The sequence below is a fragment of the Myxine glutinosa genome, chromosome 1, assembly GCF_964187855.1.
Source record: "Myxine glutinosa chromosome 1, kmMyxGlut1.1, whole genome shotgun sequence".
Classification (NCBI taxonomy): domain Eukaryota; kingdom Metazoa; phylum Chordata; class Myxini; order Myxiniformes; family Myxinidae; genus Myxine; species Myxine glutinosa.
The window spans coordinates 374,944,823-374,958,507 of record NC_136261.1 but is presented as its reverse complement, the minus strand read 5'-3'; the positions used below and the strand labels follow the sequence as shown (position 1 = coordinate 374,958,507).

General features: G+C 51.4%; 1 protein-coding gene across 2 annotated transcripts in view; it reads left to right on the top strand.

Moving 5' to 3' along the window:
- Positions 1 to 13,685, top strand: part of LOC137415573 (semaphorin-3F) — a 199,538-nt gene that overhangs the window by 175,759 nt on the left and 10,094 nt on the right. For both annotated transcript variants that reach the window (XM_068101184.2, XM_068101177.2), the window contains exons 12-14: positions 11,282 to 11,504; positions 12,880 to 12,968; positions 13,070 to 13,111. In XM_068101184.2, the coding sequence (XP_067957285.1) occupies positions 11,282 to 11,504; positions 12,880 to 12,968; positions 13,070 to 13,111 (354 nt within the window). The remainder of the gene's footprint in view (positions 1 to 11,281; positions 11,505 to 12,879; positions 12,969 to 13,069; positions 13,112 to 13,685) is intronic.

The window sequence follows — 13,685 nt, the reverse complement described above, 5'->3', positions numbered from 1 at the left end:
AAGGCGACAGTTAAGCTTCCAGAGTCCAGAGCGCCGGGGACGCACCCCATTTAATTCAATACCCAGAGACAAACGACAGTGATCTGAAAATGCTACCGCGTGAAGTACCAGGTCCGGGTCGCCAAAATTTGGTGTCAAAAGGATGTAATCAAGCCTAGCCCGACTGGTACCAGCCGCATCGGTCCAGGTGACCTCATTCCTTTCCGCACCCGTGTCCCTCAACCTAAGATCCTGAACAAGCCCTTTAAGGGCCCGCGCCGATGGCCCCAGGGGTAACTTGTCCAATCTTATATTAAAATCTCCCCCGACGATCACGGGGCCAGAGGTGGAGAGGAGGGGCCCCAACTGGCGCAGGAGCTCCACTCTTTCTTCCCCCGTCGTTGGAGCGTACACGTTGACCAGGGTCAGTGGGGTCGAGGACACCACCACCCTGAGCACGGCCAACCGCCCCGGGATAATTTCTTCTAAACTAAGGACCTCGACATTCGGGCTCTTAATAAGGAACCCTAATCCTGCCGCCCTGTTAGTATAGCTGCCGGACCAATATGACTCTCCGTACCGCCAATTTGCACGGAGGTATCCATACTCACCGTGCGGAATATGGCATTCCTGCAACAGGCAGACATCCCATTCAAAATTGCGCAGTTCTTCAAAAATAGCGATCCTCCGGACCGTGGTACGGACTCCCCGTACATTTAAACTCGTTAGTTTAAAGCTCATAGGTGTTAGTGTATTAATCACCAACCCTAGTGCAAACCACGAAAGGGGAGTCATAGGACTTATGAAGCTCCTCCCTCCTTGCCAAGACACGACGAGCTACCATTCTTCCTCCCCCTGCGGTTCTTCCCACAGCCGGGAGCCACGAGGGTGCCCGGGAGCCAGTCCCCATCTATGCAGACATTCTCCCCGGGTAGCAGGGAGAGGTCCTCCTCCTCGGGGGTCAAATAAATTACCCCCCCTCGCCCGCCACCCGGGGAAGAAAGCCACCAGTCCTCCGCGAGCAAACCCTCCTTGAGGCCCATGGCCACAGCTGCCCCCGGAGGAGGGGTAAGGTCAACGGGTGGGGAACGACTCACGGGGGAACGGGAACGTGAGCATTCAGGGGAAGACGGCATTCGGGCCCTCCCCCGGAGACCTGCTGCGGCCAACCCCGACTGCGCCCCACCCCTACCACGAGCAGGCGATCCCCCAGGCCTGGATGGGTCGCTTGATGCACGGGGGGCTCTGCGCCCCACAGGGGTTTTCTTGTTTGACGTTCTTGTGTTCTTTCCCTGTGGGGCTTTGCCCAGAGGAGCTTTTCCTTTGTCCTGGCCCCTCCTCCGACGCTTCTTCTCGATCCATTGTCCAGGGTCACTTTGCTCATAGCCGGAGGAGGAGCCATCACTTCCAGCCTCCGGCAGCGGGGTTTCTGGCACCGAGGATGTTTCTTCTGACCCCGCCACCGGAGCCACCATTCCTCGTGCATCCTCCCCTCCCACCGCAGTGGGCCCGACACCCGGCGAAGCCACATCCAGGTCCTGATCTAACCCTCCCTCCTCCATGTTCTCCTTTCCCTCCACCTCCCTCCCTTTACTTTCTACGGGCGGGGGGCTGACACACACACAAACACATTAGTCCCCCCCCCCCCACCGACCCCAGATGCAATACCCTCCCCTGTCCCTTGGGCAAACCCCTCCCCCACCCCTTGGGCAACCCCCTTCCCCACCCCTTGGGCAACCCCCTCTCCCACCCCTTGGGCAACCCCCTCCCCCACCCCTTGGGCAACCCCCTCCCCCACCCCTTGGGCAACCCCCTCCCCAGCCCCTTGGACAACCCCCTCCCCAGCCCCTTGGGCAACCCCCTCCCCCACCCCTTGGGCAACCCCCTCCCCCACCCCTTGGGCAACCCCTTCCCCTATCCCTTGGGCAACCCCCTCCCCAGCCCCTTGGGCAACCCCCTCCCCCACCCCTTGGGCAACCCCCTCCCCCACCCCTTGAGCAACCCCCTCCCCCACCCCTTGGGCAACACCTCCCCTGGTCCCTGGAGGCACACCGTCCCCTTTCCCTGTCCCTGGGGGCACACCGTCCCCTGTCCCTTGGGCAACACCCCCACTCCCGCCCGCAGCAGCACGCATCTTGCTCGCGTAACTCTGCGGGCAGGAGCGGAAAGTGTGCCCCGGCGCACCACAGAGGTTGCACCGCACCGCTTGGGTGCAGCGCTCCCTCAAATGTCCCAACTGACACTGGGTGCAGATACTCGCTGTACACCCAGTAATCAAGTGGCCAAGTTGACCGCATCGGCGGCATAATTTCGGCTGTCCCGCGTAAAAGACTTGGCCTCGGTCCATCCCAACCATAATTCCATTAGGGATATGGGTGGCCGTGCCGTCCTGCCTCGTCCGCAGCTTTACCCGGAACTGCCGAGAACCGGTCCAAATACCGAGGCTGTTCCGGACGAGCCGTACTGGGCCTCGGATGTCCGCGTATCGACTGAGCCAAACCTTGACATCATAGTCACTCACGCCTTCATTGTACAGGTGGACGGTCACGACTCTCTCCTGTGTTTCTGAGAGAGCCTCGACCGCCCAGTCTGCCAGTTTCCCAGCAGACCGAGCGGTAGCCCACCGGCGCCAGAACTCGGCAAGTCCCTGCCCTGTTTGAAAGGACACGTCGAAGCCACGGGCGAGGGAGATCAGGCAGAAAAAGTCAACAGCCTTGAACCCCAGCACACCCAACAATACATCTTTCCCGAATCTATCTCCAGCCGGCACACTGCAAGCCACATCAACCAACCGAAACCGGACACAATTATGGCGCCTGCTCGCCATGCCGGGGTTCTAGGAGGGGCGGAGGACAACACTCGGGGTAGTGGGGGGGGGGGAGGGAGGGAGGGACGGGAGACGAAGGGGGGCACAAGACTCCCCCCTGTCTGGTGGGCAACGCCCCCCAAACAGGAGGAAGATGGGGGAAAGCAGGGAGGGAAAAGACGAACGAAAATGCAGGACAAACAAGCAATAATCAAAGCAATAAGTAAATAATAAGAAATGCAAACACAGCAAAACACAGGAAACGAAAACACCGGCAAAGGAGAACAGAACTGGTTCACTATAGCCGACACATCCAGAATCCACAGCACCAAACAAACATGGTGGAACACTCAAACACCCACCTTTATACCCTTCACCACTCACCAACAAAACACACCAGATCATTCATATGCACACCCATACACACACATACACACACACAACACCAACCAACCAACCACCTACCCTTACATCATACACCACTCAACATACAAAAACACACACTCATGCAAAACTTAATTCATGCAAAAACACACACCCTCACCCACTCACTCATATACACAAAATAAGAAATAATAATAGAAACAACAAAAAAAACAAATAAAAAAAACACAACCAACCTACACCGTTCGACGTGCCTCCATAAACCTCCTCCATATCCAAAATGAGCCTTTCAAGGCAACCTGGGCCACCTTGTCACACATCCTCCTTCTTTCTGTCCCACACACTCCCAGCCTAGCAAGAAATGCAGAAAAGGAATTGCCAATATTCCCTCTGCACCCACCTCAAATGGCTGACACGAAACTCGCCAACCCTTCTCCCGGCACTCTGCCTCCAGCTCACTGTACTTTCCTCTCTTCCTCTCATGCACCTCCTCCATGTTCTCTTCCCAAAGTACCGACAATTCCCCTAAGATGACATGTCTTGTTGCACCTGACCAAATGACAATGTCAGGCCGCAACCTTGTCACACAGATCTCCTCTGGGAATACCAATTGTGGCTTTAGGTCTGCCACCACCTGCCCATCACAAGCATCTGACAGCCCTCTTGCTTTCCACCTCCTCCTCTTTCCACCTCTTACCACTTGGCCCTCTTTGACAAACCACACCTCTCCCCCATCAGTCTCATTCTCCACTCCTCTTTCTCTCGACCTCAGCACCTCTTGTTGCACCATCTGCACCACCACCGCCAGCACCTGATCATGTCGCCACCTGTATTGTCCTGCTGCCAATGCTACTGAACATGTACTCAGTGCATGCTGCACCGTTCCCACACCTCCACACAAATAACATCTCTCCTCCTGCAACAACCCCCACATTCTCAAGTTTACTGGTGATGGAAGCACATCATACATTGCCCGCAACAGGAAATTCAACAATATTGGCTCCATCCTCCAAATCTCTTGCCACTTCAACATCCTCACCCGCACACCTTCCCACTTAGTCCAAGCACCTTGCTGTGCCTGACCGACTGCTTTCACATATCTCCCCTCCTCTTCCTTTCTTCTCACCTCCCTCTCAACCATCTTCCTCCTCTCTTTCACACATGCCTTTCGCCATCGCTCATGCTCCATCCACCCCAAGCCATGCTTCCCATGCTGTACCATCCCCATGACCTCCTCCTGTTGCAACCGCTGCTCCATCTCGTCCACCTCTGCTCTTGCATTCCACTTCCGACTTCCCTTCTTCTCTGGGAGAGCATTCTTTACCACTGAATCACTCGAATCCCGCAACACCATGAACTCCCGCACCCTCACCACCTTAAACTCCTCGGTTAATGATGTCAAAGGAAACTGGAGTTTTCCACCCTGACCATAAAAGGCAATGTTCGTCAAACAGCGTGGCACTCCCAACCACCTCCTCACAAACCCACTCACCACAACCTCCATCCTCTCTACATGCCCAATCGCAATATCATACATCATCAATGGCCACAATACCCGTGGCATCAACCCAAACTTCAAACACCATGCCTTCAACTTACCTGGCAAACCACATCCATCAATCCTCTTCAAACCTCTCAAAAGCTTGTTTCTGACCTCCTCCACTCTTCCCACATCATTCAACTCCACTGTATACCATCTTCCCAAACTCTTCACAGGGGCCTCTACCAAAGATGGAACCACCTCCCCTCCCTGCTCAAACCTGTGCATGTTATCCACCACTCCTCGTCTCACTACCACACTCCTCGACTTTCTTGCTTTAAATCCCATTCTTGCCCACCGCATCAACCTTTCCAGTCGTCCCAGTACCTCGACTGCTGCATCAGCAGACTGTTGGACAACTGTCAGGTCATCCATGAAAGCAAACATTGCTAGCAACCTCTGACCAGGGGCTGGCTCCACTGCTTTCCCATGTCCACTCACCGCACGTATCAACAACTCCATAACCAGCACAAACAAAATAGGGGAGATGGTACATCCCATCGGGATCCCCACTTCCAACTTCTGCCACTCTGTTACATGTATATATATGTGTGTGTGTGTATATGTGTGTGTGTATATATGTTTGTGTATGTGTGTGCATACATGTATATGTGTGTGTTTTTTTGTTTGTTTTGTTTGTTTTTTTCTATACTGAATCGAGGCTCGTGAAAGAGCTGACAACCGCGAGGGAAAGACAAAGACAGCACATGGGGACCACGAGGGAAAGACAAAGACAGCACAGGGGGACCACGAGGGAAAGACAAAGACAGTACAGTGGGACCACGAGGGAAAGACAAAGACAGCACATGGGGACCACGAGGGAAAGACAAAGACAGCACAGGGGGACCACGAGGGAAAGACAAAGACAGCACATGGGGACCGCGAGGGAAAGACAAAGACAGCACATGGGGACCGCGAGGGAAAGACAAAGACAGCACAGGGGGACCACGAGGGAAAGACAAAGACAGCACATGGGGACCGCGAGGGAAAGACAAAGACAGCACATGGGGACCACGAGGGAAAGACAAAGACAGCACAGGGGGACCACGAGCGAAAGACAAAGACAGTACAGTGGGACCACGAGGGAAAGACAAAGACAGCACATGGGGACCACGAGGGAAAGACAAAGACAGCACAGGGGGACCACGAGGGAAAGACAAAGACAGCACATGGGGACCACGAGGGAAAGACAAAGACAGCACAGGGGGACCACGAGGGAAAGACAAAGACAGCACATGGGGACCGCGAGGGAAAGACAAAGACAGCACATGGGGACCACGACGGAAAGACAAAGACAGCACAGGGGGACCACGAGGGAAAGACAAAGACAGTACAGTGGGACCACGAGGGAAAGACAAAGACAGCACATGGGGACCACGAGGGAAAGACAAAGACAGCACATGGGGACCACGAGGGAAAGACAAAGACAGCACATGGGGACCGCGAGGGAAAGACAAAGACAGTACAGGGGGACCGCGAGGGAAAGACAAAGACAGTACATGGGGACCGCGAGGGAAAGACAAAATCAGCACATGGGGACCGCGAGGGAAAGACAAAGACAGTACAGGGGGACCGCGAGGGAAAGACAAAAACAGCACATGGGGACCGCGAGGGAAAGACAAAGACAGTACATGGGGACCGCGAGGGAAAGACAAAAACAGCACATGGGGACCGCGAGGGAAAGACAAAGACAGCACATGGGGACCGCGAGGGAAAGACAAAAACAGCACATGGGGACCGCGAGGGAAAGACAAAAACATAACACGGGGACCACGAGGGAAAGACAAAGACAGCACATGGGGACCACGAGGGAAAGACAAAGACAGTACAGGGGGACCACGAGGGAAAGACAAAGACAGTACAGGGGGACCACGAGGGAAAGACAAAGACAGCACAGGGGGACCACGAGGGAAAGACAAAGACAGTACAGTGGGACCACGAGGGAAAGACAAAGACAGCACATGGGGACCACGAGGGAAAGACAAAGACAGCACAGGGGGACCACGAGGGAAAGACAAAGACAGCACATGGGGACCGCGAGGGAAAGACAAAGACAGCACATGGGGACCGCGAGGGAAAGACAAAGACAGCACAGGGGGACCACGAGGGAAAGACAAAGACAGCACATGGGGACCGCGAGGGAAAGACAAAGACAGCACATGGGGACCACGAGGGAAAGACAAAGACAGCACAGGGGGACCACGAGCGAAAGACAAAGACAGTACAGTGGGACCACGAGGGAAAGACAAAGACAGCACATGGGGACCACGAGGGAAAGACAAAGACAGCACAGGGGGACCACGAGGGAAAGACAAAGACAGCACATGGGGACCACGAGGGAAAGACAAAGACAGCACAGGGGGACCACGAGGGAAAGACAAAGACAGCACATGGGGACCGCGAGGGAAAGACAAAGACAGCACATGGGGACCACGACGGAAAGACAAAGACAGCACAGGGGGACCACGAGGGAAAGACAAAGACAGTACAGTGGGACCACGAGGGAAAGACAAAGACAGCACATGGGGACGACGAGGGAAAGACAAAGACAGCACATGGGGACCACGAGGGAAAGACAAAGACAGCACATGGGGACCGCGAGGGAAAGACAAAGACAGTACAGGGGGACCGCGAGGGAAAGACAAAGACAGTACATGGGGACCGCGAGGGAAAGACAAAATCAGCACATGGGGACCGCGAGGGAAAGACAAAGACAGTACAGGGGGACCGCGAGGGAAAGACAAAAACAGCACATGGGGACCGCGAGGGAAAGACAAAGACAGTACATGGGGACCGCGAGGGAAAGACAAAAACAGCACATGGGGACCGCGAGGGAAAGACAAAGACAGCACATGGGGACCGCGAGGGAAAGACAAAAACAGCACATGGGGACCGCGAGGGAAAGACAAAAACATAACACGGGGACCACGAGGGAAAGACAAAGACAGCACATGGGGACCACGAGGGAAAGACAAAGACAGTACAGGGGGACCACAAGGGAAAGACAAAGACAGTACAGGGGGACCACGAGGGAAAGACAAAGACAGTACAGGGGGACCACGAGGGAAAGACAAAGACAGCACATGGGGACCGCGAGGGAAAGACAAAAACAGCACATGGGGACCGCGAGGGAAAGACAAAGACAGCACATGGGGACCACGAGGGAAAGACAAAGACAGCACATGGGGACCGCTAGGGAAAGACAGCACAGGGGGACCGCGAGGGAAAGACAAAAACAGCACATGGGGACCGCGAGGGAAAGACAAAGACAGCACATGGGGACCGCGAGGGAAACACAAAGAGAGCACATGGGGACCGCTAGGGAAAGCAAAGACAGCACATGGGGACCGCGAGGGAAACACAAAGAGAGCACATGGGGACCGCTAGGGAAAGACAGCACATGGGGACCGCGAGGGAAAGACAGCACAGGGGGACCACGAGGGAAAGACAAAGACAGCACATGGGGACCGCGAGGGAAAGACAAAGAGAGCACATGGGGACCGCTAGGGAAAGACAGCACATGGGGACCGCGAGGGAAAGACAGCACAGGGGGACCACGAGGGAAAGACAAAGAGAGCACATGGGGACCGCTCGGGAAAGCAAAGACAGCACATGGGGACCGCGAGGGAAACACAAAGAGAGCACATGGGGACCGCTAGGGAAAGACAGCACATGGGGACCGCGAGGGAAAGACAGCACAGGGGGACCACGAGGGAAAGACAAAGACAGCACATGGGGACCGCGAGGGAAAGACAAAAACAGCACATGGGGACCGCGAGGGAAAGACAAAGACAGCACATGGGGACCACGAGGGAAAGACAAAGACAGCACATGGGGACCACGAGGGAAAGACAAAGACAGTACAGGGGGACCACGAGGGAAAGACAAAGACAGTACAGGGGGACTACGAGGGAAAGACAAAGACAGTACAGGGGGACCGCGAGGGAAAGACAAAGACAGCACATGGGGACCGCGAGGGAAAGACAAAAACAGCACATGGGGACCGCGAGGGAAAGACAAAAACAGCACATGGGGACCGTGAGGGAAAGACAAAGACAGTACAGGGGGACCGCGAGGGAAAGACAAAAACAGCACATGGGGACCGCGAGGGAAAGACAAAGACAGTACAGGGGGACCGCGAGGGAAAGACAAAAACAGCACATGGGGACCGCGAGGGAAAGACAAAAACAGCACATGGGGACCATGAGGGAAAGACAAAGACAGTACAGGGGGACCACGAGGGAAAGACAAAGACAGTACAGGGGGACCACGAGGGAAAGACAAAAACAGCACATGGGGACCGCGAGGGAAAGACAAAAACAGCACATGGGGACCGCGAGGGAAAGACAAAAACAGCACATGGGGACCACGAGGGAAAGACAAAAACAGCACATGGGGACCACGAGGGAAAGACAAAATCAGCACATGGAGACCGCGAGGGAAAGACAAAAACAGCACATGGGGACCACGAGGGAAAGACAAAAACAGCACATGGGGACCGCGAGGGAAAGACAAAGACAGCACATGGGGACCGCGAGGGAAACGCAAAGACAGCACATGGGGACCGCTAGGGAAAGACAAAGACAGCACATGGGGACCGCGAGGGAAACGCAAAGACAGCACATGGGGACCGCTAGGGAAAGACAGCACAGGGGGACCACGAGGGAAAGACAAAGACAGCACATGGGGACCGCTAGGGAAAGACAGCACAGGGGGACCGCGAGGGAAAGACAAAAACAGCACATGGGGACCGCGAGGGAAAGACAAAAACAGCACATGGGGACCGCTAGGGAAAGACAGCACAGGGGGACCGCGAGGGAAAGACAAAAACAGCACATGGGGACCGCGAGGGAAAGACAAAAACAGCACATGGGGACCGCGAGGGAAAGACAAAGACAGCACAGGGGGACCACGAGGGAAACACAAAGACAGCACATGGGGACCGCTAGGGAAAGACAAAAACAGCACATGGGGACCGCGAGGGAAAGACAAAAACAGCACATGGGGACCGCGAGGGAAAGACAAAGACAGCACATGGGGACCGCGAGGGAAAGACAAAGACAGCACATGGGGACCGCGAGGGAAACACAAAGACAGCACATGGGGACCGCTAGGGAAAGACAGCACAGGGTGTGTGTATATGTATGCATGTATGTGTGTATATATGTGTGCATGCATGTGTATGTGTGTGTATATATGTGTGTATGCATGTGTATGTGTGTGTGTGTGTATATATGTGTGCATGCATGTGTATGTGTGTGTGTATATGTTTGTATGTGTGTGTGTGTGTGTGTGTGTGTGTGTGTGTATGTGTGTATATGTGGATGTGTGTGTGTGTGTGTGTGTGTTTGTGTGTCCATACATAATTATGTATAATGATTGGCATTAAGCTAAGGCAAATAGCATTATCCGTAATCCAAAGAACAAAAAGCACAGCTAATTAAGAACTTTAACCAAAGTAGACCAAAACTCTACCAGTTCTGTAACAAACAAGAAAGAGCAGACCGAGCCTCAGGTGCATTCACTCGCAGACTAATCATGCCTATATTTGTCTTTTTAACCCTAACACTGTAGTGAAGTCCATGAAATGCAAGAGTTGGATATTTACTTGTTCCGTTTGTTTTCCATTTGTCAACATGTGTCTGGATTTTTAAAAAATCCTATTAACAGTCGCACTATAAAACTTGGTCACCTCCTACAGAGTGGCAATGTGGCTTTCGTCGCAACATTTGACTCCGCAACAATGCATGAACTGGCATCACATTTAAAACAGATGAGAGTGGGCAGTCACATTCACCTGTCTTCAGGTCATTAGTGAGCCAGCTGGCTTTTTGCCTACAACGGCCCGTTACTCGCTACTTTTACAAATACTCAAAATCAATATCCTTCATGCTGCTGCCTTCATCTTTATTTGAACCCACAATATTTGAACCCACAATATTTGAACCCACAATATTTGAACCCACAATATTTGAACCCACAATATTTGAACCCACAATATTTGAACCCACAATATTTGAACCCACAATATTTGAACCAACAATATTTTAACCTACAATATTTTAACCCACAATATTTTAACCCACAATATTTTAACCCACAATATTTTAACCCACAAAATTTGAACCCACATTATTTGAACCCACAATATTTGAACCCACAATATTTGAACCCACAATATTTGAACCCACAATATTTGAACCCACAATATTTGAACCCACAATATTTGAACCACTTATATTTGTTCTTTTATAAGTTACTTATATTTATATTTGTACTTACTTATATTTATATTTGTACTTACTTATATTTATATTTGTACTTACTTATATTTTGTGGGTTCAAACCACAAATGAACCACAAAATGTGGGTGTGGGTGAGAGGGTTGATTACTTATTATATTTGTACTTATATTTGTCCACAATATTTGAACACCACTTATATTTGAACCCACAATTTGTGAAATGACCATCCAGAGGTTGTTGTTACCTCTAAGTTATAATCATACTTGGCTTGAACTTGCTTATTTTACTTAAAAACTCATAACTTAGGCCGATGTATCGTCACTGCAGTGTCCCGGTGGAACTTTCACCCCAACAATGAGATCCACGAAGGACTTTCCCGACGATGTCGTCAGCTTCATCCAGTCGCACCCGACCATGTACTACCCGGTGTACCCGGTGCAGCGTCACCCCCTCGTCGTGAGGACCAACATTCAGTACAAGTACACGCACATCGCCGTCGATCACGTCTCTGCTGCTGATGGGCGCTACGAAGTTCTCTTTTTGGCCACAGGTGAATCATCAGACCATTTGACATTCCTGACAGAGCACTTAGCAGACCTAGGCCTGAGCTCGCAGGTTGAAATGCAACATACCGTGATGACTTATCCATCGTGTCCTAATGTCCTTGCAATTCAACCGAAGGTAAATTGATGTCACCTAACGATGCGCTTTGATATGTGTGCAAGTTCCTCTGCGAGTACGAGTAAGTCCACCTTTTAAGTCAGGAAGAGAAGTGCATTCCCTTCCAAGGCCTTACCTTTGGTCTGTTCAAAGCTACCGGCCTGTTTTTAGAACTAACCTCCCTGCGTGTTGTTGCAAACCTTTCATCAGGCTATAAATGAAGACGTAAAAGTTCTAACGACATCCACTTCAGAGGAGCCAATCCCTCGTGTAAATTTACGCACAGATTGTCATTGTTACTGCGAAAGAATCGAATGATCCCAGAGGTTTTCTGGTCCGCTATATGACCTGTGCAGCAATCATAAGGCTTTTGAGCTCTTGCCATATTCTGATCTCCACTATATGATTGACTAAATCGTTGTCTGCTGAGTTGATATACCTGGGTGGCAATTCCATCTCCGCTATGAGAGTTTCTTCGTAATCGCTCGACATGGGTGAAAGCAAAGGGGAACCGGAGACGAACTAAAGGTTTTTCGCGAGTCGGGTCAGGGGGTTCGGGCAGACCAAGTTGTGGGAACCGTTATTACTTCCGCCACCGAAGGTGGAATGGAGGTTATGCTTTCACCCCTGTCTGTCTGTCCGTTTGTTTGTTTGTGAACATGATATCTCAAAACGTTGTGGACGAATTCGGACGAAATTTAGCAGAGACTAAGCGTATGTCACAAGGACGAAATGATTAGATTTTGGTGAAGATCCGGATTCGGATCCGGCTACTAGAAAATTTTAAGTGATTCTTCACCATTTGGAGATAGGACCAAAAACGATATATAGCAGGATATCTCAAAAAGTTGATGGATATGGACGAAACTTGATGGGCAGGTTGCGTGTGTGACAAGGACGAATTGGTTCGATTTTGGTGAAGATCTGAATACGGAGTCGGATACGAGAACTATTTAATTTTTAAGTGATTCTTCACCATTGAGAGATCGGGTGAAAAGTGATATATAAATGATATTTTTAAAAAGTTATGGACGAGATATGACTAAACTTGGTGGACGAGTTGGTTCGGTGACAAGAACAAGCCAATTAGACTTTGGTTCAGGTCCGAATGCAGATCCGGCCTATCAGTAGGATAGAAACCACAAACTGTTCAGCCTGACAGTGTGTGCTCTACCGGTGCCGTTCTCGTTTATTGAACGACTCCAAACGGGCATGCAGATATTGAACGACTCGTTTACTCTCAAAAACGTCCTTGCATCACGCAGATGTGGGAACGGTGCAGAAGATAATGGTTCTTCAAAAGGAAGGTTTGAACACGGAGGATGTATTGCTTGAAGAGCTTCAGGTTTTCAAGGTGAGTTTGAACCCAGCCCACACAGTTATCGAGTTTTTCTCTTCTCGTTAAATAACCCTCTTTATATTGTGAAACGTCTGATTTGTTCCCACTCTTCACAGCCGTCGACACCAATCTTGTCTATGAAGATCTCCTCCAAACGGGTAAGAGTAACCTGATTCTCCTTGGTAATGTTTTTGATCTGTAAAAATGATAGAATCCACATGAGCATTGTCCTGCAATCAGGGGACGGTTTGATTAAGTGAACTTTTCGACGTGTGTTGATTTCCTCCATCTGCTTTACGAAGGCCTCAAAAGAGGCTTTGTAAGTGAGCCTGGCCCTGTAAATGTTGATAGCGAATGGTGAGGTACGTAAAGATGGCCAGGCCACACCTTATCCGCAAAGCCTTTGTGCCATACCCGAAGCGCATCCACAAATCTTGCATCACTTGGAAAGAAGAGACAACCTCAAAATGGTCTTGGCTTTAAAGCGCTGATTAAAGGGCACAAATCCGATGAGATATCCACATAGTTTGACCTACTTTAAAAGAGATCCAGTTTAACTTGGCATTGCGGCTCGGTTCTGAATCGGATATAAATTGAATCCACATTCCTTGAGTGTCACGAGGTGTGGACACGTTTACATATTCTTGGAGGTGTTTGTTGTTATTGTTATTACCCTGCACTCGATAAGTGAAAAGCAGGGTTAAGTGATCGCTTGCGTCCAGACGTGTGGCG